The 26,601-nt window shown below is 36.9% G+C and overlaps 2 protein-coding genes and 1 long non-coding RNA gene across 8 annotated transcripts in view; 1 reads left to right on the top strand and 2 right to left on the bottom strand.

The window, feature by feature from the left end:
• The first annotated feature begins 55 nt into the window (after positions 1-55).
• On the top strand, positions 56-16,403 carry LOC114297766 (FKBP-like peptidyl-prolyl cis-trans isomerase family protein). 4 transcript variants are annotated; one of them, XM_028242234.2, is made up of 7 exons: positions 56-3,108; positions 5,643-5,748; positions 5,859-6,070; positions 6,163-6,272; positions 10,171-10,279; positions 10,378-10,454; positions 16,178-16,403. In XM_028242234.2, the coding sequence occupies exons 1-7, from the start codon at positions 2,952-2,954 to the stop codon at positions 16,295-16,297; spliced, it is 891 nt and encodes a 296-aa protein (XP_028098035.2). In that variant the 5' UTR covers positions 56-2,951; the 3' UTR covers positions 16,298-16,403. The 4 variants fall into 4 exon arrangements, with proteins under 4 accessions (XP_028098035.2, XP_028098033.2, XP_028098040.2 ...); XM_028242232.2 differs by having other exon boundaries at positions 5,628-5,748; XM_028242239.2 differs by having other exon boundaries at positions 2,943-3,108; positions 5,643-5,727; positions 5,866-6,070.
• A 12-nt stretch (positions 16,404-16,415) lies between these two features.
• Positions 16,416-17,999, bottom strand: LOC145790768 (uncharacterized). Its single transcript, XR_014329931.1, has 2 exons — positions 17,880-17,999; positions 16,416-16,782 (listed from the first exon to the last, which is right to left on the bottom strand). It is a non-coding gene; the product is annotated as an uncharacterized LOC145790768 (long non-coding RNA).
• A 293-nt stretch (positions 18,000-18,292) lies between these two features.
• The window catches only part of CAT9 (cationic amino acid transporter 9), a 19,262-nt gene continuing 10,953 nt past the window's right edge, over positions 18,293-26,601 (bottom strand). The window contains exons 7-9 of one of the 3 annotated variants that reach the window (XM_028242230.2): positions 22,238-22,350; positions 18,784-18,873; positions 18,293-18,657 (exon numbers count right to left, since the gene is read on the bottom strand). In XM_028242230.2, the coding sequence (XP_028098031.2) occupies positions 18,636-18,657; positions 18,784-18,873; positions 22,238-22,350 (225 nt within the window). In that variant the 3' untranslated portion in view covers positions 18,293-18,635. The remainder of the gene's footprint in view (positions 18,658-18,783; positions 18,874-22,237; positions 22,351-26,601) is intronic. The other 2 variants (XM_028242228.2, XM_028242229.2) reach the window with 2 other exon arrangements.

Raw genomic sequence — 26,601 nt, 5'->3', positions numbered from 1 at the left:
TGATGAGAAGAGATAAGACTGACTGAGAAAGTGAGGACAGCGATTAGGGTTTTTTGTTTTGTTTGTTATAGATGAGGTGAGTGAGATGGTGAGATCATGAGATGGACGGTTAGATTCGAAAGAGGGGGGAAAATTAATTTAATGCGGGCAGGTTGGGCGGGTGCGGGTCAAACCCGCAACCCGCCTGCAACTCGAAATTTGTATAAAATCCAAACCGCACCATACCCTTATGTGTTTGCGAAACCGCCCACACGCGTGCGGTTCGGATCGGGTAGGGCGGTTTGGGCGGTTCGAATAACCCTACGCCCAGCCCTACTCAAACCTATATGCAGAAAACTAGTTTGAAAACATAAACAAACAGAGCCAATATCTTTCCCTTTATTCTTAGTTCAAAACCAATGATTTCCAACAAAGCATCTGTTCCTTTCAAAAACACATTTAAAGGAGAAATTTTTTATGTTTCAACACAACTTAATAATATACTCATTTCTACAACACTTTCCATGAATCCATTTGAAAACCCCTCTTTTATATTTCCATAACCAAACCCTAAATCAAATCCACTACTCCCAAATCACTGCACTTTTCAAGGAACACATAACATGGCTAAGAATCATACAAAATATTGAAGAAATCCCAACCTTGAGGTTAGAATGAGAGAAGAACAAGAACCAACTTTTGACGAAGCCAAAAATGACAACCTTTTTTATTAGAATGTTCACCTTTACGAGTTCTACACTTTTCTCCAAAGCACTACGGCGGCAAGACCAACGGATTTGAGTGTATAGGGGTGTTCAGACAAGAACTAAAGAGAGAAAGTTAAGAAATTTGGTAAAGTTATCTTTTAGAAAGAAAGACAGAGGGATCAAAAAATGAAAGAAAAGATCTTGTTCCTTTATTGTCTCTTCTTATCCCTCTCATTTTTACTCCTACAATCAAGCGCCAACCAACAAATCGATTATTTTGTGTATAATTTTGTGATTGTGTTGGACATTTGGATATAAATTGAAATGGAAATATTTGTAATTTCAAAAAAATCATCAATGCTACAAACCTTCACCATGAACATCATTGGACCAGCATCAAACTTGTTAGCAAAAAGAGGTTGCAAGGGAAGGTTTCAGGGTAGTGGCAGAAGAGAGTGAAAAACAGGGGATGGACGGAATTAGAAGATACGTGATAAGGGGCATAGTGGTAGTTGATGGGGAGAAAGAAAGGGAAATGATAGGAGAAGGCAATCGTCGATGGTAGTAGCCGAGAGAAGGGACGGTGGTTGGCCAATAGTAGTGTCTGGAAGAGAGAGAAAGAAAAAAGATAGGGCAGTAATCAGTAGACGTGACTGTAGAGAAAGAAAGGTGAGTGACAAATTAGATAATGATGGGTGTATATGTCTGTGGATGGAAATTTTGGAACCCCAATAATACTACGCACAAAAATATCCAAACACAAAATTAAACATAAAAATTGTTCATCCGGACAACCGCTAGGATGACCGAGTGGTCTACTAATCGACAAGATGACAACCGTAGTGGAAAAGATGATAGCCGTGGTCAACAAACTCTAACCGGTCAACAATCAGGTCATCCAGATGAACGATTTCTATGTTTAATTATGTGTTTGGTAATGTGTGTACGCGTAGCATTATTGTTTGGGACCTACGTAATTTGGTTGATGTAATCAATTTCTATTGGTTGATCGTGTATAAAACTTAATTGGATAAATTACAGTAACACTCTTTGAGGTTTCTATTTAATACAGATCTTCCCTCACTTTTGAAAAATTATGCTTACCCCCCTGTCATATTAAAATGACATATTTATCCCTTAACCTTTATATATATAAAATAATAAAATAATACAGATATTTTATTCATGTCATTTCAAGAGAAATAACATTCATCTTCTTTGGTTTAACTTACACAAAAAATTATTTTTTATATTTTTTTTATTTTCACTGAATTTTTTTAATATTTTAAAAAAATTATGTTTTAGATACACCTAATCTAGATATACTTAAGAAGTATAATATTTTGTGATTTTTTTTTAAAATTCACCAAATACAAATATATATATATATATACATACAAAAATACAAAAATTCAATACATCTTATTTTATTGTATTTAATGGATTTTTTTAAAAAAAAAATTTGTACAAACTTTATACTTTTTTAGTATATATATATATTAAATTGATCTAATCTAAATATAATGGTAGAAATAAAAACGAAAAATTATACTCATATATAAAAATTTATACAAAAAATGTTGTGATAGTGATATTGTTGTAAATATTTATCATGTTTATGTGTGTTTTGTTTTAAAGTAAAAGTTCACCATTAAGTCGTACCATTGTGTTTGAAAATTATACATAAAATTTATGTTTGTATATCATCACTCAATAAGAATATGTTCAAATAGAATTTAATGATAAAAAGTTATAAAATGTAATCATGATGATATGAAGAAAAAATTGTAAGAAAAAAGATAATGCGGTCATTTAAAAAATTTAAGACATAACATCAGAAATTCAAGAAATAATTTGTAACGGGATTACAAATCTCAAAAATATGTATATACATATATAAATTTTTAAATGTGAAAAGAGAATCTGTATTAAAGAGAACGCTCGTAGGGTGTCAGTGTAATTTACCCAACGTAATTAGTTTATGTTTTATACACGAGCCTTGTTTAGAAAGTTGACTATTTTTGTGGGTTATTTTAATTTTTAGCTATTTTAGTATACTAAAATTTTTATGTTTGAAAAGATGGTTGGATTTTTTTGTAATTGAATGTGATATTTGTGAAAAAAAAGAATAAAATAATTATAGATTTTAATGTGATATTTTATTTTATTGATTATTTTATTTTTTATTTTTTTTTTTTTTGTAAATTTTAATTTAAAAAATCAAATTTTATCCTTCGCCAAAGAAGGTACACTGCCAAACCGTAGATGATAAAAGGTTGGACTTTGGAGAGAGAGAGAGAGAGAGAGAGAGACTTTTCAAGGAACGGCTATTTTTATCGTTTGGCTAAAGAAGAAGAAGAAACCCACAAAGCCATCTTCATGTTGATTCTCTCCTCAACTCTCCCCACTCCATTTTCTACATGTAACTTCTCTCTCTCTCTCTCTCTCTCTCTAACACACGCACAAGTTGTTCAAGTTTTAGGCATTGAAATTGTAATTGGGTTTCTAGAAATCGTCAATTCTCTGTACCGGGTGTTGTGATGTTTGGTTCTGGGGAAAATTGTATGAGTTTCCAGAAGAAAAAAAAGGGTAAGAAAGATTCGGCACGTGAATGAATATGTGTGATAGAGGTCTAAATCTACAATTCTCAAATTTCCAAAGTCAAAGCTTGTTCTAGGTTGTAAAAATATAGTATTTAAACTTGATAAGTTTTTGGAGATTTTGTGGGTTTTTAATACATATTTTGCATGTGTGATATGTGCATTCACAATATCAAGGGTTTTGCTCCTTTTGTGGCATGTTATCTTATCTGTTCTCTCTCTCTCTCTCTCTCTCTCTCTCTCTCTCTCATGAGTTAAAAGTCGAAATTGGTTGTTAGCTTTTGTGCTATGTTTGCATCTAAGATTTCTTGAGGGGGAAAAATGAAAATCCTGTATATGGTTAATGCATTTTTGAGAAATTTCCATCATTTTCTTAGCCCAACCACATCCCAAATTATCTCCTCAATTTTCCTTTCTTTTCTTTTTCCTTTTTCCTCAACAAATCCTAGAGCCAAACAAACAAAGTATTAGTTTGTAGCTTTTAACTCTTAAAATTTGCAAGTCTTGTGGCTACTACACTAATCCTTTTTCCTAGGAAGTACATGTATGAAGCTCTGATATACATAATACACATTAAGGTTCCGTTTGGATAGATGGATTTTAAATGAAGGTATTTGAGCGAGGTTGAACTTTATAAAAAAAAAATATATAGGAAAGCTACTATAGATAGATTGAGAAACTAAAGGGCAAGATAAATTAGAGACATAAGAGAATTATTTTGTTATGGTAGATTAGATTGAGAAACTAAAGAGCAAGATAAATGAGAACTATTTTATTATGGTCTTTGTTTTGTACAACTATAATTCTTGGCATGAAGGATTTTAGAAACTTTTATTTAGTTATTTTGAATCCCTAACTGTGAAGATCCAAAATTCAATTTTAAAATCCATATCTAAACCATAATATCTAAATTTGAGTTATTCTTCTTGAACTATTAGTGCTCAAATCCTTTCATTTCAAAATCTGTAAATCCATATGCAACCTAAAAATTCTTATTATGGCATTCTCATGTCCATTGCTCGGGCAAATTACATATACACCCCTCGAGGTTTGGTTAAATTACAGATACCCCTGAGGTTTCGGAAATTACATCCCGCCCCCTGAGGTTTGTATTTTCATAACAATTTACCCCCTGAGGTTTATATTTCATAACAAATTACCCCCTAATTTCTTATGCAAATATAGCATTCAGGGGGGAATTCGTAATTTCTCAAACCTCAGGGGGTATCTGTAATTTAGCCAAACCTCGAGGGGTGTATATGTAATTTGCCCCCATTGCTCTCACATTTCACCCATCTTTTATTTATTTTTTTCTTTTTTTAAATCCCTACTTAAATTCATGATCCAAACACAGTCTTGGTAGATTCCATGTAAAAATTATTTATCTTGATATAGACTAAATCCTTGGACCTCACCATTTTGCTATTTTAGTATTGTTTTATTTATTAGCTTAGAGGGTAGGATGAAAAGAAGAAATAGATGGATTGTTACAATTATCTTGGTTGGACTGATTGTTGTAAGCATGACATCCTCTCGTTTAGCGAGTCTCATCATATGCTTCCCTCTTCTGAACCTAAATGAGTTTTTTTTTTCTTTTTTTCTTTTTTTTTTTTTGTAATGGATTTTAGCTATTTAAAACGTTTTAAAGCAATACTACTTATTTATAAGACAAATAATTTATTGTGGTTTACTTACCAATAATGGCGAACTAGTATTATGTTGTTGCACTTTATTTATAGATTCCGCATGAAGATAATTTACCTTGATATAGAATAAATCTTTGGAGCTTGGTATATTTGCACTTTCAATGCTTACTCTATTTGTTAGCTTAGAAGGTAGGATGAAATGAAGAAATAAATGGATTGTTACAATTATGTGGGTTGGAGTGGTTGTTGTAAGCATGCCATATTCTCATTTACCGAGTCTCATCATATGCTTCAAAGGAAAGTCCCAATGCATGAGACTCCTTTCATTGAAGGGTATGAGAGAGTCAAATGCATGTAGCCTTATCCCTATATGCGGAGAGACGGTTTGCTCTTCTGAAAGTGAATTGAGAGATTTTTTATAGATTTTAGTTGCTTAAACCTTTATAAGCAATACTTATATATAAGACAAATTTTGAAATAGTTCATTAGAATTTTCAGTCATCTTTAAAGTAATTTTCCATTGTTGTGTTTCCCGTGTTCTCCTCTGATAATACTCTTCACGTTTTCTGTTCCTCTGTCATATCATAAACTAAATAAAACATGAAGCAAATAATGTTTCTTCTACGTACACCTCATGACGACAAATAAGGTTTCAAACACGAATCAAATAACATTTCTTGTATTCATGTTTCTAGTTGCACTTCATGCAGACAGAAGCCACAGAATACTCTCAGCTTCTCCCACATTTGGAACGCTTTTTCTTCAAAAGAAGCTCGTCACATGTTCTTTCTCAAGGTGCAACATAAAAGATGATGGGTAGGACTGATTATTAATTTGCATTCCAATCATTTTTTATTTCCCGGATTATGTTTTACATTTCTAAATTGTTTTTAGTTTCTTATAACAACCATTTTATGTATGGCTAGAGTCCAGAATGCAGATGTTCTGCATTATAACAAGAACTTGAGGCGGACATTTCTTTTCCTTTTGGTGTCGTTAGGATTTTTTCCGACTTTGCCTTCTTCTGGGAAGACAAAAAATAAAAACCCATATGATGAAAAACGCTTACTAGAACAGAACAAGAGGGTACAGAGAGAAAACAATGCTCCTGAAGACTTCCCAAATTTTGTTAGAGAAGGTTTGTTTCGCCTTTGATTGCAATCAACATATTTTTTGTTATAAACATTCTATGTTGTGTGTAATTTGACAATATTTGGGGATCTAAATCAGGTTTTCAGGTCAATGTAGTGACAACAGAAAATTATGTAAAGAGTGACTCGGGGCTTATATACCGGGATTTTGAAGTTGGTAAAGGTGATTGCCCAAAGGATGGTCAACAGGTTTTTCTTTTGTTTATTTATTTATTTATTTTTAATCTTTGAGTGCAATGGTTTTCCTTTCTGAACTCTAGCATGGATATTGATGTTTAAGTGACCTTTAAAGATTTGGGAGATGAATATAAGGATTAGAGGTGCGACCAGAGTGATGGTAAATACTATCCGCTCCTAGCGCTATAGCTCAGGTCCACGAAAAAAGTTGCCTGCCTATTTCCTCTCCCGAAACTTACCATATACCTTCTTTGTTAGGTTGCAGTTCTACCTAGTAACTAGCTGGTTGGGGAAGGGGGCACGTTCTGCTACCAGTCATGGCCTTTGGACCAATAGGAGGATGTCCACACACTGCTCAAAATCCTACAACCAGTAGCATTGGGATTAAATTTTTGTATTCGTTGTGTTGCAATATTCTGAACATGGAAGCTTTTTGATGCCTTTTAAAGAAAAATATCAAAAAATAAAATAAAAAGAAGTGGTAACAAAGTGTTGTTTTTTGTTTTTAAGTGACCAACTCTCCTGCTCACTAGTCCAAGAATCTCTCTATCTCTCAGCGGAAATCTTTTCAAGTTATCAATAGTAAGAATAATTTCCCAATTCCTTGGTAGTTATCCAAGCAAAGAAAGCTACTTTAGGAGTTTTTGGATGTTGTACCCCTCTCAAGGAAAGTTGTGATCTCCTCACCCAATGAAGCGTCAATAGCAAGGCATGAGCCAAATAAATCAACCTGTAACATGATAGAGTCTCTAGAGCAAGCGAATCAACTCCACCAGTCACCACTAAGCTATGAAGCACGGGTACTGGTATGAGTACTAGTACGATACGGGTACGTCGATACGGTAAAATTCAAAAAAATTAGGGTACGATACGGCTTGGTACGCTTGTAAAAAAAACATTTGTTTTTAATTTAGAATAATGTAAAAATTAATTAAATGGTTTAATTTGTTAGGATCCAACCTATAATTTACATTTAATGCCAAAAGTAAAGGTATATATCAAAATTAAATGTCAATATATTAAATAACTTATAAACCATAGTTTAATTTTAAAATCGTACTAAAGCATAAAACAAAAAACAAAAAAGATATCTAGTGAAAAGAGTTTTATCTCTATAGTAGAAAAAAATATTGTTTCAATTAAGGTACGATACGGCTTGAGTATATACGATACGGTTTGGGTATATACTAGGTACGTCTAAATACGCCAAAAATTAAGAAAAAAAAATTTGGATACGTGTTTCGTATACCTAGTACGTATGTAGAAGTACCATACACCGTTAAGTACCCGGGTACGGCATATTTTTCGAAGTATCCATACTTCATAGTCACTGAGCCAATCGCCCAATCATGTAACAATCTCCTAAACAACAGAATCTATAACGACACCTTCTAAATCTAAAGTCTAGCAATCCACAATAAGAGCACCCTTGTCCACTGCAATGCTAAAGAGGTCTGGAAATGCTTCCCTTAGCAGTCTATGCCCACACCAAAAGTGTTGTCAAAACCGCACTCTCTGCCCATTACTTATCTTAATAGAGGTGATCTTATACTTTAAGAAGTCATCCACTCATTCTAGACCATCACGATTCTTTTCCACACCCCGCCCCATAGGGCCCTTTAATAGACCCCCCTTGCACCACTCCCCCCTATAACACCCATACTTAACCACCACGGTCCATAAACTCTCATTTTTAGTAGAGAATCTAACAGCCACTTCCGTAGCAAGGTCTTGTTAAACAGACACATCTTTTATGCCCAACACACCCCTTCCTTGGGCATATGCAAAACCTTCCAATCTATGAGGTGATTCTTAAAACTCATTCCCCAAACCTCCCCAAAAGAAATCCCTCATCAATTTTTCCAATCTATAAACCACCTAAATGGGATAGTAAACAAGGAATTGAATTAGGAAGGCTAGACAATGTGCTCTTAATAAGAGTCACCCCACCATTAGACAATTATTCCTTTTTTCCATGTGGTCAACCTCCTCTCGAATCTCTCAACCACCGGACCTAAACTGTTGTAGCTTTAAAGAAGCTCCAAGCAGAAGACCCAAATAAGATGAAGGTAAAAAGCCTCAACCCAACACCCCAAATACAGAGCCAAAATTTCTACATTCTCCGCATGGCCCACTGAGATGAGCTCGTTCATCGCCAAGTTAACCTGTGATCTGGAGACTGCCTCAAAGTAGAGTAAACCACAGCTCAGAAATCTCAAATCCACCTCAATAGCTCCACAAAATATCATAGTATCATCTGCAAATGCCATATGAGAATGATAGCTTTGCAAAGCTCAAGTATTGTTGTATATCATAATGCCTATTTTTCACATTGCTGTATGTGGAAAACAGTGTGAAAGGAAAGCAAAAGGCATATGGGAATGATAGCTTTGCAAAGCTCAAGTATTGCTGTATATCATAATGCCTATTTTTCACACTATCGTATGTGGAAAACAGTGCAAAAGGAAATACTTCCTCATATTCTGACTGCCAACTTGCCTGCATGCATTTCCCAGCTGAAATATGCTCTTAGAGGGTTTCTCTTTTGAAATATGCTTCCTCATATTCATTGGTATAGTCTCCAAACATGTGTCCACTTATCTACAATGTCATGTCAGTACTGAAATCCTTTTCAACATCTTTGTTCTCTATCCAATTTATTTCTATCTGTAAACAACCATCATATTTCTGTTATTTCAGCCAAGTATCACCATATATTCTTGATGTAGGACAGCTTGCTGAATTTTCAGAATAGAGGTCATTTAAGAGCCAAAATAGTGAGTAATTTAGGGTTTGAATGGTAAATTGAAGGCTAAGAAGTTGGAGAAGGGGATTAGGGTTAATTTGGGGGTGATGGGATGTGATTATTGGGGCTGAAAAGTGCACTTTTAGAGGGCGTTGAATAGTAATTAGGGTATGTGTGCAAAGAGAAGGAGAAGAAGGAGAGAGAGAAATAGGTGCTTCACCCTCACAAGGGTTAGACCAATCACACAAAAACATAGGGTATGTTTGGTTTGAATTTTAGAGATGAGTTTTAGAAAAAAATTTCCAAAAAATTGTTTGGGTTGAGATTTTTCTCAAAAAATTTCCAAAATCACTTTCTCTCTCTTACATATCAATCAATCACTTTTTCTCTCTCCTCTCTCCTTCTCAATCACTTTTTCTCTCACACACATCTACTCAATTACAACAAAATATCAAATCATCCCAAACTCCAAAACTACTTTCAAAATATACAACCAAACAAACCAAAAAAAATTCTAAACTCTCTCCCCAAAATTTTTTTCAAAAACAACTCTCCCAAAAACAAACCAAACAAGCCCATAATCTTTAATTTTCATTAATTAATATTAACTCTTTTTGAATCATTAAAATTACACATATTTATACGCTAAACATAATATTATAGTATAAACCTGTCTAGCAATGTAATGCATTATCATAAATACAAATAAGACTCAAAATTATTTCAAAACTTCAATCATTGATGGCCCAAACATGCTTTATATGAAATTTCAAATTTGTCCTTTTTCTTCTTCCATGATCTTCATCAATTCTTTCTAATCAAATGGATACATCCGAAAATGCTATTAAAGCACACAAATCCTACTAAAGTCTATTTGTCAAGGGTTCAGGTCAAATCAATGGCATTAACCCATCCTTTCTCAGAAATGGCCTCTAAGCAGTAATGGTGCAATTTTGACCTAGCAATCTTTTCACTGATGTCCATAATGAATTTTTCCAGTAAACTGGTGCTCTTGGAGTGAAATTACTTTAAGTCTTCAATAAAATGCTTGTGACATGTGAATGAAAGCTAGACCACTAAAAAAAATGAAAAAAAATAGAACACAAGAATACTGATTTACTAATGAATCATTAGCTGCGTTACTGAATTGAAGTGTATTGGCAGGTGACTTTTCACTATGTTGGTTATAATGAATCAGGCCGTCGTATTGACAGCACCTACTTACAGGGCACTCCTGCCAAAATTCGAATGGGGACTAAAGCACTTGTTCCAGGTGACCAAAATATGTTCTAGCAATTAATATTCGTCATGTTGTGCAATTCAATTATGAATACAAAGAGAAGTAGCTAAAAATGAAGATAATTTATGCAGGATTTGAAGAAGGAATTCAAGACATGAGGCCCGGAGGGAAAAGGAGAATAATTATTCCTCCAGAACTTGGACCGCCTGTGAGTGCCATGTACTTTTTTACTTATTTTTGCCTTTTAACCTTGTTCATACTTTATTTTTTTTGCTTCCTAATTTGTTATTGTTAACTAGGCAGTGTTAGGATGTCTTACTGCTTGTTTTAACTAGGCTTTCACATAATTTCTAGAAATTTTCACTTTACTATTGCATTCCACAACAGTGTTGTTCCATCCACTGGTTTAATAAATCAAGATAATCCAAGGGCTTGTATAGTCCAATGGCACAACCCCAACACTCTCAAATGTGAGGTTGGGGGTTCAAACCTTGCCTCTGGCGAGGTTTAGGGTTTGTAAGAGCTTCATGAATTCTTATTTGTAACACTTGGCAATTGTTACAGGTTCACTCTGTAATTTAAGAGAATACAAAACTTGGGTGATGGTTATGATATCATCACCTTTTATATCAATCAATCAACTGTTACAAAAGGAAGCCCTAAGGCACTAATTAAGGAATCACATTTTATATTGATTGATTGAGTGACTGATTATGGAATCACAATATAATCTAAATAAGGAAATATTTTAACAAGAAAATAAGGAAATATTTTAACACTCCCCCTCAAGTTAGTGCAAAAATGTCTCGCATGCCCAGCTTGTTTAGAATGTCATGAAATGGTTTACTCCCAACTCCCTTGGTGAGGATGTCTGCAAGTTGTTCGCCTAACTTCTTAAAAGAAATACATATCATGCTACTGGTGAGTTTCTCCTTGATGAAGTGGCGATCAATCTCAACATATTTTATCCCTGTCATGTTGAACAGGATTGTGAGTTATGTTGATGGTAGTCTTATTATCAAAATATAGCCGCATAAAGCCTGTCTGGCCCATCCCCAGATCACTCAACAACAGTCTGATCCTCAAGAATTCATACACACCTTGTGCCATAGCTCTAAACTCAACTTTTGCACTTAATCTAGCCACACCACATTTTGTTTCTTACTCCTCCAAGTAACAAGATTGCCACCCACAAAGGTACAATATCCTGATGTAGATTTCCTATCAGTTATTGACCCTGCCCAATCAGCATCTGTGTAAGCTTCCACTCTTACGTGATCATGTTTGGAAAAATAAAGGCCCTTTCTAGAAGAAGATTTCAAGTATCTCAGAATTCTCATAACAGCCTCTAAATGAATTTGATGAGGAGCATACATAAAGTGGCTGTTAAAACCTATCACCTACTTCACCCACTTAAACCTACTCCACTAAACCTAACCCACTACACCACTACCACCTCACCTACTCCACTAAACCTAACCCACTACACCACTACCACCTACACCACTATCACCTACTTCACCCACTTAAACCTACTCCACTAAACCTAACCCACTACACCACTACCACCTCACCTACTCCACTAAACCTAACCCACTACACCACTACCACCTCCACTTCACCTACTCCTTACCTACTACACACTCACCCTCTTCTATATATAGGAATCATGAATCATTGTAATATATATAACATTAATCAATATCAATCAATAATACAATTCTCTATTTCTTTTTATACATTCAATTTCTACATGGTATCAGAGCAGGTTTAGAACCTAATATTTTCGCTTCACCGGCGGGCGGCAACCTCACCTTAGCCGTCCGCCGGACCTCAACCAAATTCCGCTAAAGTTTTCTACACGCCCTCACTCCGCCGCCGTATTTCACCGCCGCTCATCTTCCTCCGGCCAAATTCCTCTCAAACTCCATGTCTTTGCCACTGCTAGGCAGTTGGTCTATGCTTACAGGAGTAAATGATGTCAACACCTCTGTATCAGAAGGAACTTGTGATACTGTCCATACACAAGTAGATTATGACACCACTCTGGAAGACTTAGTTGCTCAGGTGATGGTTCCTGTAAGATCCCCAGCCGTGGCACTTATTGTCACTAATGCCTTGATGTTGCGTATGCCTTTTGAAGCTCTGGCAGAAACATGTGAGGCTGATAGATCTGCTTTCGACATGCCCTTACTGCTATTTGTAGCCCTTGTAGGGGCCACAGTTGGAGGACTGCTTGCAAGACACAGGAGAGGAGAATTGGAACGGCTGAATGAGCAGTTGCGCCAGATCAATGCAGCACTAAGAAGGCAAGCAAAGATCGAGTCTTATGCCCCCACTCTGAGTTATGCTCCTGTTAGTGGTAGAATACAAGAAAATGAAGTAATTGTTGATCCAAGGAAGCATGAATTGATTTCCCATTTGAAATCTGGAAAGAATTTTCTGAGGAATCAAGATCCAGAGAAGGCATTTGTGGAGTTTAACACTGCTGTGTTGTTTTTGAGAAGAGTCAGAAAACTTGCAACGAAATTTCTCTCTCTCACTTTACTTTTTCAAACCCACAGCTCCTTTTTCTTTCACCACATGATCCCCTTTCTTTTCTTTTCTTTATTTTCCACTTTCAAACCCACAATCCTTTTTTTAAATCAACCCACTCAACTTTCTTTTATTTTAATATATATCTATATATATATATGTTTATTATAACATATTGCACAGATTCACAAACCCATTTTCTTTTCTTCTTTTCTTTCTTTATTTATTTCTTTCTTTTCATTCCTTTATTACATCTATACCCATATCCATCATCACACTCTTTATTTATTTATTTCTTTTAATCACCTTTTGCACCTCCCTCACCGACTCCCTCACCACAAAATAGAATTTTTATTCATTTATCTTATCTTTTTTTTTGTGTTCCATTTTTCACAAAAAAAAAAAAAAATATATATATATATATAGTTTTGCACACCAAACCATATTTTATTCATCTCAGGGATCAACCCCGATCACAATTTTACACACACACAAAAAAAAAAAAAAAAAAAACCAAAACACAAACACCCAAAGATTTGTTTTCTTTTCTGCCGACGGCCACCCACCGACCTCACTTCTTCGCCTATTCCGCCGGTCTTTTCTTCTTGCCTCCGTCCTGGGCGGTCCTTGACGGTGTTGCCTCCGTGTTTCCCACTCCACTGGGCACGATCACTCCTCCCTGCTCCTCCACTACAGCATATGGTGGACCTCCAAATCGGAACATCACGGTGGCCTTCCGCTTCAGCTCCTTGTTTTCTGCCTTTAGCACACTTATCTCTGCTCGCACATCCTTATACATGCGTTGGAGCAGAGCCAGCTGGGAGTTTAACTGTTGCACCTCATTTGTCCTGCTCTGCAGCCGGTGCGATAAGTTTGTGACCGCAGTCATGGTTTCCACACATGACTTCAGAGTATACTGATTGGTCTCAATATCAGTTTGCACCGCCATTTTTTGCTCCACCGACCGCATCGGAAAGTTCAACGGAGCAAAACCAGAGGTGTTTGGTTGAGGTTCACTGGCCACCGCACCAGTTATCTCTCTTGTTGACTCATTGAGGTCTGGAAAGAGAGTGAGCAGACTCCGGGAAGAAGAGGCCATTTTCTGGGCTATAAAGTGTTACAAAGTTTCTCTTTCCGAAAACGCAGAGTTTTTTAGAGAAGGGTTGGATCCAGAGTATTTTCAGAGTGTTTCAGTCTGACAAAGTTCAGAGGTTTCAGCCTGGTTTGGTTTCCACAGCCTTCGCATTGGTTTATATCGACACTGACGACGCGGCCGACACGCCACTCTGTCGCTCACGTGCCTCGCCGCGTCTCCGGCTCACTTTTTGATGGCTCGACGCTTTCTGTCGGGCACGCCTTTTGATGAAGTGGGCGAGCCTTTTGAGGGCGCGACTTTTGAGGGCTCACTATATATATCCATATATATATATATATTTGGGCAGCCTATATACACCATCATACAGTGTATTTTTTAAGGGTCCGACAAGACTCTGTAAACTGTCCCGACCTTGATTCCGGTTAGCTCCTTCAAGGGTCCGACAAGACTCTGTAAACTGTCCCGACATTGATTCGGGTTAGTTTCTATAAGGGTCCAGCAAGACTCTGTAAACTGTCACAACAACTGTCACAACATTGTCTACTACAACGGTCCGACATGACCCCATAAACTGTCTTCTACATCGGTCTTACACCGCCATCCAGTGTCCTCTACACCGTTATGACACCACCATACAGTGTCCTCTACAACGTTATGACACCCCCATACAGTGTCCTCTACAACGTTATGACACCACCATACAGTGTCTTCACCATCGGTCTGACACGACCATACAGTGTCTCCTATCCTCTTTTCTTTTATGTATTCGTCTATTTTCTTGTTTTGTTACTCTCTCCAAACTCAAGTTGGCTAGTTCCTATCCCCCTTGAGTTTGCGGGGGGCTGTTAAAACCTATCACCTACTTCACCCACTTAAACCTACTCCACTAAACCTAACCCACTACACCACTACCACCTCACCTACTCCACTAAACCTAACCCACTACACCACTACCACCTACACCACTATCACCTACTTCACCCACTAAAACCTACTCCACTAAACCTAACCCACTACACCACTACCACCTCACCTACTCCACTAAACCTAACCCACTACACCACTACCACCTCCACTTCACCTACTCCTTACCTACTACACACTCACCCTCTTCTATATATAGGAATCATGAATCATTGTAATATATATAACATTAATCAATATCAATCAATAATACAATTCTCTATTTCTTTTTATACATTCAATTTCTACAGTGGCAAACCATATTGACAACAATAACAATATCAGGATGAGAGTGAAATAAGTAAATGAGCTTACCCACTAGTCGTTGATAACTCCCCTTATCAACAGCTGCTCCTCCTTCATCATCACCAAGTTTCTGATTAGGTTCTAGTGAGGTATCACAAGCCTTACATCCAAGCATCCCTGTTTCTTTCAAAAGATCAAGAACATATTTCCTTTGTGAGATGAAAATCTCATCCTTAAAGCGAGCAACTTTGATTCCCAGAAAATATTTCAACTTTGACTCACGAGCTAAATATTTCTGCAACAGGGGTATTTCCTCACTATCATTGCTTGTAAGCATTATGTCATCCATATAAACAATGAGAGTTGTAATCTTACCACATGAGAAATGTTTCACAAACAAAATGTGATCTACCTAACTCTGTTTGAAACCATATTTAAGCATAGCCTGAATGAATCTCTCAAATCAAGCCCTTGGAGACTATTTGAGGCCATATAACGACTTCCGAAACTTACATACTTTGTCCTCAGTCTAATATCCTCAAAACCAGGAGAAATGTTCATATATTCCTTTTCTTCTAGTTCACCATATAAGAAAGCATTCTTTACATCAACTCGCCCTTACCGCTTAGCTGCTCCCCTTTCTCATACCCTTAGGAGAAGACTAGATACAGAACATGTATTTCAGTCCTCAAAAAGATAAATCAAGAGAATATATTATCTTCATCAGATGAAACCTATATAGGAATCATGTGGGGACTAAAGCGAAAGTCTAGTCGAGGTTTCACAATCCATCTCATGCCTAATGAGAACGAATCAAATCCGATGGTTATGTTTCTCAGCTGTTTATGATACAAGTAGTAATCCTATAGATTACGAATTGGATGTTTCTCAGTCTGGCACAAATTCTGTTACACTGTTTCTTGCTAATCACAAACACAACACTACAGCACGCCCTAATCAATTAAAATCTTTCCACCCTTCGCGAGTAGTGAGATAGAATGCAAGAATGTGTGCTTTTTTCTTTTTACTAGATATAATGCATAAACATTTGAAACACAACATGATAAAAGAAATGCCTATATGTTCTACAGGTCGGACCCTCCACCTTTTTCAGCGCAAAGCAATTTGAAGTTTTTGACGTGGAATTGCTAAGTATTCAGGACTGTCAAAGGCGGACTATTGGTTTTTACTCTGATGTGGTGTGCAGTTAAGTGATGAGAATGTGTTCCAATGTATAATGCTATGATATTTGCAAATGTTAAAATGCACAATGGGTTGGATACTGGGCATCACTTGAAATATATTAGGTTTGCACCAGGAAGAATTTAATTAACCAAAATAGCTAATCCCCTCCACCATTAGAAGATAAGCAAAACATATATATATATATATAAGAATGGTAAAGCTTGGATTTGGTAATTTTGGAAAGCGAAGTAAGGATGGAAGATCATTCTGTTTAGCTAAAATCTTAACGAGTATGTGAAGTAACTAAAAACTAATAAGTTGGGAAAGGGGAGGCAGAATTCTAAGTATTAGCCGAATATAAGTTAAAACATAAAAACTAGATTAAATTACATTTTAACCTAGTACAACCAGAACACTGGGATTAGATTGTTGGCCGTGTTTTTGACCTTTTTCCTGTGTTCTTTTGTTGTTATGCTTGACTCGGATAAAAGAGCCTTGTTAGTCCATATATCTGCCACACAAAATAAATAAATAAATATAAATAAAAAGAAAAAAAAGAAAAAAAAAAGGAGAGAAGAAGAAGAAAGTTATATTAATAAGGAAATTTGCAAAAATAATAAGGCTGACTTAAAAGCATAGGAATTTGAAAAATAGATTTTGTGCATATACTTTGGGTCAGTATTCAAATTTTTTTTTTTTGATAAATTACTTTGGGACAATATACATATATATATATATATATATATATATATCATCAATCAAAAAGCCTCATTGATTTAGGGGTTCATCCATTCAAATTGCTTTGTTCATATGAATGCAAAACCACCATCCTAATATGGTTACATAAAAAGATAAATTACTTTGGGACAATATATATATATATATCATCAATCAAAAAGCCTCTCATTGATTTAGGGGTCCATCCATTCAAATTGCTTTGTCCATATGAATGCAAAACCACCACCCTAATACGGTTACATGAAAAGAACTATTACACTACCTCAAAGCAATTTTTTCCGTCACTTTCTTAAAGCAATGCTACTTTTAACAAAATTTTCATTGAAAGTTCTGATGTTTTTTTATTCATCTCTCATTTTGTATTCTTAGATTCTTAAAATTTTTACTTTACTATGTAATATTTTTAAAATATCTTAGTCCCATGATTTTAAATATAATCCAAAAGTAAATATAATTTGTATATTATTGTCATTTACAGCAAAAAAAAAAAATGACACTATCAATAATTTTATTTTGTCATGCTTATATTTTCAATCTAACAAAATTGATTTAGTATTCTCATTATATGATTAGTGGAAACACAAGTCATAAACCTAAAATTCATTACCCTCACTTTCTTTACTATAAGCATTCTCTAATTATTCCAAATATACGAGATATGCTTCTAGTCATATGATGCTTATATCACTAGACTTTTAACCATTTTTTTCATGCTGATCCCCAAAGTTCTAATTTTGTCACTCTGGTCCCTACAGCTTTCAATTTGCGTTTAAATGGTCCAATCACTAACTTCTAACTAACAGAAGGAAATTATGTTAAACGACATAAGCGAAGAAACAATGGGATGGAGAAAGAGGGGCAAATGAATACCCATGACATATTGCAATGCTCTGGTGCCATCCAAAGACCAAACATGCATCCAAACATGCATACCATACATGTTTTGCTTGTCCAACAGTCTTGACCAAGTCATTCTCGGCCTTCAGAACCCTATCAAAGAAGAAATACAAGGAAAAAAACACACTGAGGTTTTATGGTGCGCTCGTAAGAGTGCATTTCCAGATCTCCATGAAAATCAAACAAACAATTTTATTTGCAGGCCATGAGGCAAGACTGAACCAACAATCATCAGCATCATATGCTACTCACTACATCGACATGCCAAGTCAACTCTGGCAGCTTCAATAGATTAAGGTCAATACAGAACAAAAACTGAATCACAACAAGAAATTTTGGACATCAAACTGAAACAGGATATCTCAAATTTCTAAAGATGATGCAGCTTGTTGAAAACTGATCTTTAAAATGTTTTCGAGGTAAAACATTAGAGTTTACATTTGTATCATTGAACATCTCTTAATAGATGCATGAGTGTGGCAGTCTAGCATGGCGTTTGACATACACATGTCTTATAATACAGTTGAACGGAAACCTCCGCTCAGGTAAATTCAATACAATTAATACAACAGACAACAAGAATCGTATACCCCTAAACAGGTAATTATTGAGTTTCTTCTTCAGGTGCCCTATGGTAAATAATTGTCCGATTTGAACTTACAGGATCAGCATGATATTGCCCATAAAATGCATAAATTCCAATTGAAATGACGCTGAGGACAATAAATCTCACCCACGCCTCGTGGTGTAACTGCAAAAAGAAAGTTGCTAGTTAGTACATTAACCATCCAGCTTTTTTTTTTCGTTCTTTCCTTCTAAATTAAGCTTCAATCACTCTCCAGAGTTCAATTACAAAACGGTGCTTAATGGGGCAAACCTGAGCAAACAGAAAAATATTGAAGAAGATGCAAACAGCCGGCACAATTGGAACCCATGGACAAGAGAATCCTGGTGGATCTGTATAACCCTGAGACAAGGAATGTAAAAAGGGGTGTTACAAAGTGAAAACACTGTTATTAAAAAAAATTAAAAAATTAAAAAAAAACAGGGGTATTTTGGTAAGTCTACAAGTTAAGGGTATTTTGCTAATTTGATAATTGTTGGAGTCTAGGTTCTTAGGTTGTTTGTTTATGAGTTTGTTAAATCCTATACGTCCTGGAATTAGTCAAACCTGTTATTTTAGAAATCCTTTTTCCTAGTAGGAAAGCTAATATAAATACATGCTGTCTTTGCAAGTGACAATAGACAAGTTGAGTATCGATAATTCTCTAAAGATTTTTGTTTTCTTTTAATGGTGTGACTCTATTCGTTCCACCTAGGTGAGACTACTAGATAGAAAGCACTGGAGCAGTTGGCTAGATTGAGTTTTAAGATTTCCAAATGGTTTTCTGTATATTCAATTGTATATGTTCACAAAGAGTTCATCCGTTTATATAGCCCTAAATCTATGACTGAAAAAAGGAAATACAATGATTCCTATATACACTACACAATCATGCCATATATACAATATATTCTCACACCCCTGCTCAAACTCAAGGTGTATTAACAGAACACACTGAGAGTTTGCTAAGAAGAAACTGAAACCAAGAGGTAGTGTGCATCTTGGTGAAGAAGTCCGTAAGTTGCAAAGCTGAGGATACGAAAGGAAGCGAGATAAAGCCCGACTGCAGATGTTGTCAGATAAAGTGGCAATCAATCTCAATGTGTTTCGTCCGTTCATATAAGACAGTATTGTGGGCAATCTGAATAGCACTGCGGTTGTCACAATAGAGAGAGGTCAAAGAAGACTGAGGGACACCCAAATCAGAGAGAAGACAACGAAGCCAAATAAGCTCAGCAATAGCATGAGCCATAGCATAGTACTCAACTTCGACAGTAGAGTGAGCAACAACAGTTTGTTTTTTGCTTTTCTAAGAGATCAAGGAATCGCCAAGAAACATATACAAACTAGAGGTAGATTTGCGATCATTAACATCACCAGCCCAATTAAAATCAGCATAGGCCACCAAGTATAAAGAGAAAGTAGAGGATAACAGTAAACCCTAAAAGATGGTACTTCGAAGATAGCGAAGAATGCGAACCAAAGCAGCCCAATACGTAGAGCGAGGAGCAGAAACGAACTGACTAACCACATGAACAGCATAAGCAAGATCAGGGCGAGTGACAGTCAAATAAACTAAACAACCCACAAGCTCGCGATAGAAAGTGAGATCATCCAAAGGGACACCATCAGTAGAGTTGAGCTTCACAGTAAGCTCAATAGGAGTATCAAAAACCTTAGTATCAGTAAGACTGGCACGGTGAATAACTTCATTAGCATACTTGACCTGAGACAAAAAATAACCCTTTGGAGAAGAGACAACCTCAATACCAAGAAAATACCACAATGGACTCAGATCCTTTATTTCAAAGGTGCGGAAGATATGTTGCTTAACCTCAGAGATAGCAGAAGAGTCAGAGCCAGTGATGATCATATCATCCACATAGCGTAGGAGAGCAACAAAACCAACCGAGGTATGTCTCAGAAACAAAGCAGAGTCGGAAGCAGAAGGATGAAACCCAAGCTCAGTAACAGCAGCTTGAAAGCGATAAAACCAAGCACGAAGAGATTGCTTCAAACCATACAAAGCATGCCGAAAATGACAAACCTGCCCAGAGGAGTGGAAAAGACCAGGAGCAGGACGCATGTTGACCTCCTCAGTGAGATGATCATTAAGAAAAACATTCTTAATGTCCATCTAATAGAGAGGCCAATGTCGAACAACAGCAACAGAAATCAAGGTATGGACAATAGTTATCCTAGCAACAGGGGCAAATGTTTCCTCATAATCAATACCATACTCCTACGAGAAATCCTAGGCAACCAAGCAAGCTTTGTATCACTTGAGAGAACCAGCAGAATGAGTCTTAACTTCATAGACCTATTTGCAACCAACCAAATTCTTGCCAGCAGGCAAAGGAACCAACTCCCAAGTGTTAGTCTTCTGCAAGGCAAACAACTCATCCTCCATAGCTTGAACCCAATTAGGATCCTGACAGGCCTCCGTGTAAGACTGAGGTTCTGAAAAAGAATGAACAACAGACAAAAAAGTACGATAAGAAGCAGAAAAACATGTATTAGACCAACCCAACCTGTTTGGAGTACGACGCTCACAAGTAGGATATCGGTGTGTAGCAGGATCAGAGTCATCAGAAGCAGAAGAAGCAGCAACAGGAGTAGAGACAACTGATGGTAGGAGAACCTTGCGACGAGAATAGACCAACAACGGAGGGGAAGAAGAAGCTGAAGGAGAAAAATAAGCCATAGATGACGCAGACGGAGAAATAGGAATGGCCTCAAGAGGAACAGTGGAGATATACTCATCAGACGGGACCTCAGAAGGAAATGGGTCAATGTGAACCAAATCCTCTTTGGGAACGGGAGCAATGAGAGAGGGAAGCTGAAAGTAAGACATACGTTTGAGAAAGGTAACATGACGGGAGACATAAAGGCGACGAGAGATAGGGTCGTAACAGCGGTAGCCTTTCTGAGTAAGACTGTAACCTAAAAAGACAAGACAAACTGGGCACTGAGTTTGGTCCTATCTTTATGGGAAATGAGGACAAAACAAGCAGACCCAAAGACACACATGAGGGAATAATTAGGAGTGTAGGAATACAAAGCCTCATAAAGGGATCGACCGGAGATAAGGGGAGTCGGCATGCGATTAAGGAGGAAAGCAGCAGTAAGAATTGCCTCACCCCAGAATGGTACTGAAACAAAGGCAGAAAGGAGAGATCAAGCTGTCTTAAGGAGATGATGATGTTTACACTCAGCACGACCATTTTGGGCAGGGGTATCAGTGCAGAAGGTTTGGTGAATGGTGTCCAATTTGGCCAAATATTCACAGAATTCAGTTTTAAAGTATTCCCCACCCAAGTCAGACCGGAGTATTTTAATTGTAGCCCCAAACTGTGTAGTGATAGTAGATTGAAAGGTACGATATATCCGGTAGAAGTCAAATTTATGAGCCATAAGATAAAACCAGGTATAGCGGGTACAATCATCAACAAAGGACACATAGTACACATAAACCCCTTTAGTGAGAACAGGAGAAGGTCCCCAGACATTAGTATGTACAAGAGAAAAAGAGGAAGCAAAAATAGAAGTATTGTTATTAAAAAGTAAAGCTGTCATTTTAACAAGTTTACATCCTCGACACTCATTAATTTGACTAGGAGAAACTTTACCTAACAATCCTGACTGAGCTAAAGATCGCATGCAATCAACAAACAAATGACTTAAGCGAGAATGCCATAAATAAAACTGACTCGACTAAGAATCTAACTGAAAAGATGAAAGTGCAACAGAGGAGGTAGACAGAGGAAGATGCAGGCTTTCCACCACATAGAAATTTCCAACTCTACGGCCGGTCCCAATCTGCTTCTCGGACACCCAATCCTGCACACAATAGACAAAAAAAGAAACAATAACATCAAAACCAGAAGCATCAAGCTGACTAATAGAAAACAAGCTGACAGATAGTTGAAGAACGTAAAGAACAGAGGGAATAGTAACAACAGACATGGCAGAGGGTAAAATAGACCTAATAGATAGGACAAACATACCAGACCCATTAGCAGAAATAATAGTAATAGGAAAGGGAGGGGGGATACAATTTTGGAGTAAGGAAATGTAAGGAGTCATATGATGAGAGGCCCCAGAATCAAAAAGCCAAATAGAGGATTGAATACCTGAAGCGGACCTAAGCAAACCTAAATGAAGAGAGGTGAGAGCAGAGACAGATGAAAATGACTAAGAGGTGGACCAGAGATGTTGAAACTGAGCAATTTGGGCACTCAAGGAAGCCACGTTAGGATCAGAAGTCGGAGCAGATGCAGTATAACCAGCAGGAGGACGAAAAGTACTCGGAGCAGGACCTCAGAACTGTGGCTGAGATGGCTGAGAAGACTGACGGTCCTTCTTGGGACAGTTGTACTTCCAATGGCCCTTCGGATGGCAAAAAGCACACTCATCAGAGGCTAGTGGCCCCTTCTTGGGCTTTGCAGTGGCTTGAAGCTGATGAGGTGGGGGGTTCAACAGCAGAGGAGGCTGAGTAGGAGCCAAGAAGACAGAGTCTGACTGGCCATCTTAAGACGGGTTTCCTCAAAGAGAAGCTCACGAACAATAGCATCCACAGAGGGGAGAGGAGACCGATAAAGGATGCCATCACGGATAGCCTCATGTTGAGGGGAGAGAGCCGTCAAGAACTGCACTAAACGACATTGCTCCCAAAACTCAACATAAGCGTCTAGTGCCTTAAGGCTAGATGGTTCCATGAGAGCTAACTGATCCTAGAGGCCGGTCATCTCTATGTAGAAGTCCTGAATAGATTGATCCCACTAACGAGCACTCTCAATAACGGTTTCCAACTTATACTGCTTGACAAAGTTGGACTACTAATACACACCCAATAAATAGTCCCACACCTTCTTGACAGTACTGTATTTGGAAAACATCATTCCAACACGGTCATCCATAGAATTATGAAACCAGGTCAGAACTTGGACATTATCACAATCCCAAGTGTCACAGGAAGTCAGATATCCTTTTTGTTTGAGGTCCAATGGATGAGGAACAGAACTAGAAATATAGCCCCATTTTTTCTGACCAAGAAGGAAATTCTTTATGACACTAGTCCAATAAGCATAATTGGCACCAGTGAATTTACATCTGATTGCTTGGATTTTCGTGTCTGTCATTGCAATAAATCAAAGATTCACAGGTTAAAGTATAATAATGACTAACAAGTGGGCCAAACTGTAAATAAAAGTTTTGACCCAAATAACAGTGCTGAGAGAGTCAAAGCCACGAACACAGAGAGACAGAGATAAAGACAGAGAGAGAGAGAGAGAGAGAGAGATACAAACCGAGCAGAGCAGAGGTCGACCGAGTGAGGCAAATCAAACACCTCTTCGATAGCATGAACCAAGGCTCGAACGAGAGAGTTCAATCGAACACAATCGTGATTCTAGAGAGGGAGAGAGAAGCTTCAGATGATCACGAACTTGAGTCGATCGACCAAGAAGACCAAACGGCTCGACTCCAACCAGCGAAGACGAGGCACGACGTCAACTAAAGCAGCGACTGAACTAATGTCACGATGCAAACCAAAGAATCGGCATTGAGAACCAGAGAGAGATCAGTCAAGAACCTGTTTCAATATTGCGATTGGGGGAGAAGATCACCCACAACTCACAACTAAGAGAGAGAGCAACAGTTTCTAGGGTTTTTGGCTTTGATTCCATGTAAGATTTCTAAATGGTTTTCTGTATATTTAATTGTATATGTTTACAAAGAGTTCATCCGTTTATATAATCCTAAATCTATGACTGAAAAAGGAAATACAATGATTCCTATATACACCACACAATCATGCCATATATACAATATATTCTCACATGAGTGTCTGAAAGTGTTTGACTTGAAGACCAGCACTAAAGATGCAAGGATTGCTCCGTTACATTCTCAGAGTTTGGGAAACTTGATTTGTAATTGCTCAAAATTGGCCTACCCAAGTTATTTGTAGTTCTAGTGCATCTAGACAATCAATTTTTTTTTTAAACTCATGCACATCTCCTGAAGAGCCGCTCGAAGCCCAACTCAAAGGCTACTCAAGTGGCCTACCAAGCCTTTGGACTTTAGAACTCTGAAAGGTGCCACCTGGAACTAACCGTCATTTTATTTTTTGAAAATACCTAATGTGAAGCCCACTCGAGCAAGCTTTGCACCTGGCTAGTTATTTTCCAGTCCATCAGAAAATTCAAGAATGCCCCACTTGATGTCAGCTCAAAAGGGCTCTAGGCCTGGCTGGTTATTTTCTAGTCCAAAAGTGTGTGCCTGAAGAAGCGCACCCGAATCCAGCTCGAGTGTACGTGGAACCTAGTTTAATTAGGTGAAAATTCTGATTGATATAGACATATAAACCTGATCTCTTTTGCATGAACTACACACATTAAGTCTTGAAAGAAAAACCGGAGCATAATGATTTTCATACATCTTTTGAAGCGCAATTTCTCTCACTCAATAAATTGATTTTTTGTGAGGAAGATTTAGGAGAAATTCATGTTTGAGAGTTTTTTGCTAAAAACCCACATCAAACTTGCATTGCCTACTCATTCATTGACTGGTAACGGAGCCACACAAGGAGTGGAGACTGAACCAAGGAGTTCTATGGACCCTAAGTGGATCAAAAGTTTTTGCGGAATCAGAGCCATGTGGAGTGAAGTGCAAGGAGCTTTGCGAAAGACTACTAGAGTGAAGTAAACCAAGTTGGGAACTCTATTGATTCATAGTGGATTTATTTCGTTAGGCATGTCCATAGCTTTTGGCTTGCAGAGAGTTTTCTTCAAGGTGTTCCATGTAAAATTGCTTCTCTCTCTCTTGATTATAATTGCGATTTGTTGTTGCTCCTAAATGCTAACTAATCAATGCCAAGAAAATTAAACAAAAAAAATTTAGGTAGCGTTTGGTTTAATTTTTAAAACTCAATTCTGTTTTCAAATCATGATTTGAATCAAAATTTATAACCAAACAAATTTTTAAAATACGATTCAAAATTACTTTCAAAACTCCTTTCTTCTCTTGTTTTTTTATTATTATTAATCAATCAATCAATCACTTTTTCTCTCTCATCTCTCCTCTCTCCTCTCACACTCTCTCACATTCTATACATCAATCAATCAAAAAAAAAAAAAAGTACAAATCATCCCAAAACTAATTTCAAAACTCATAATCAAACAAATTTTCTCTTTTCAAATCATAATTCAAAAACTCAAAACTCAAAACACAACTCTACACTCAAATCATAATTCTAAAACTAAACCAAACGGACCCTTAATTTGTAATATTTCTTAAGGTTTGGCCTATTCACCCCCCTCTAGGCACCAAGAAACAAGTTTTGTCTCCTCTATTTCACAAAATTTCTACTCTCTTTCTACTTCTTTGTCTCTTTTAATTTATAGGGCCATTGTGCATAACTCACAGACACAAATCAACCTTCTTTCACCCTAATTAATCCCTAAAACTCTGAACCTTGAATCTCAAAACCCTAACCCTAGTTATCCTACCATTCTACTCCTTAAAACATAGATGTCCCCAAGTGTAATAAAAAACAAGAAAGCTAGGTCTTTTAACTTCACACTAAAACCAGCCTTAAACCGCAATCAATTGAATCCCAAGTCCTTCCTTGAACCCTACTCTTACCTTTCTTGCCACAAACCCAAAAAGTTGAAAGATTGACCCACCATACATTATTGTAGGGCATCCTTTCATTAGGCTTTGTCCAAATGAATATCCAATTTATAAGATATGAGAAAAAAGAAATAATGTTCAAACATATCCAAATTATAACACTTACAATGAAAAAAATAAGGGCATCATTTACTGTTTTATGTTCTCTGAATTTTTAAAAGCATTTTTGCACAAAAATGTAAACAACATGAAAATGAAGGAACTTTTTCATTGTTCTTGTTTCTAAACACACACACACACACACAAACGAAAACCATACCAATCAACCTAAATAGTTCTAAAAAGTTTATAAATCAGCTTCTTCACTTGATTGAGCCAATTTTAATAAATTTTTCTGGTTTCTAAAATAATTGGCCTTTTAAAAAAACCCTCAATCTCTCTTTTTACTTTGTCATCAGC

Source organism: Camellia sinensis, chromosome 5, assembly GCF_055761805.1.
Source record: "Camellia sinensis isolate YWXY chromosome 5, ASM5576180v1, whole genome shotgun sequence".
Classification (NCBI taxonomy): Eukaryota; Viridiplantae; Streptophyta; class Magnoliopsida; order Ericales; family Theaceae; genus Camellia; species Camellia sinensis.
Note: the sequence above shows the minus strand (reverse complement) of the source record. Positions and strands in the feature narration are given on the sequence as shown.

Bases quoted from the DNA above. Each gene is read 5' to 3' on its own strand.
- LOC114297766 (XM_028242232.2), top strand. From the start codon at position 2,952: ATGATAAAAGGTTGGACTTTGGAGAGAGAGAGAGAGAGAGAGAGAGAC. The intron at 3,109-5,627 runs GTAACTTCTCTC...TCATGTTTCTAG, and splicing joins CCCCACTCCATTTTCTACAT to TTGCACTTCATGCAGACAGA. The intron at 6,071-6,162 runs GTTTGTTTCGCC...GATCTAAATCAG, and splicing joins CCCAAATTTTGTTAGAGAAG to GTTTTCAGGTCAATGTAGTG.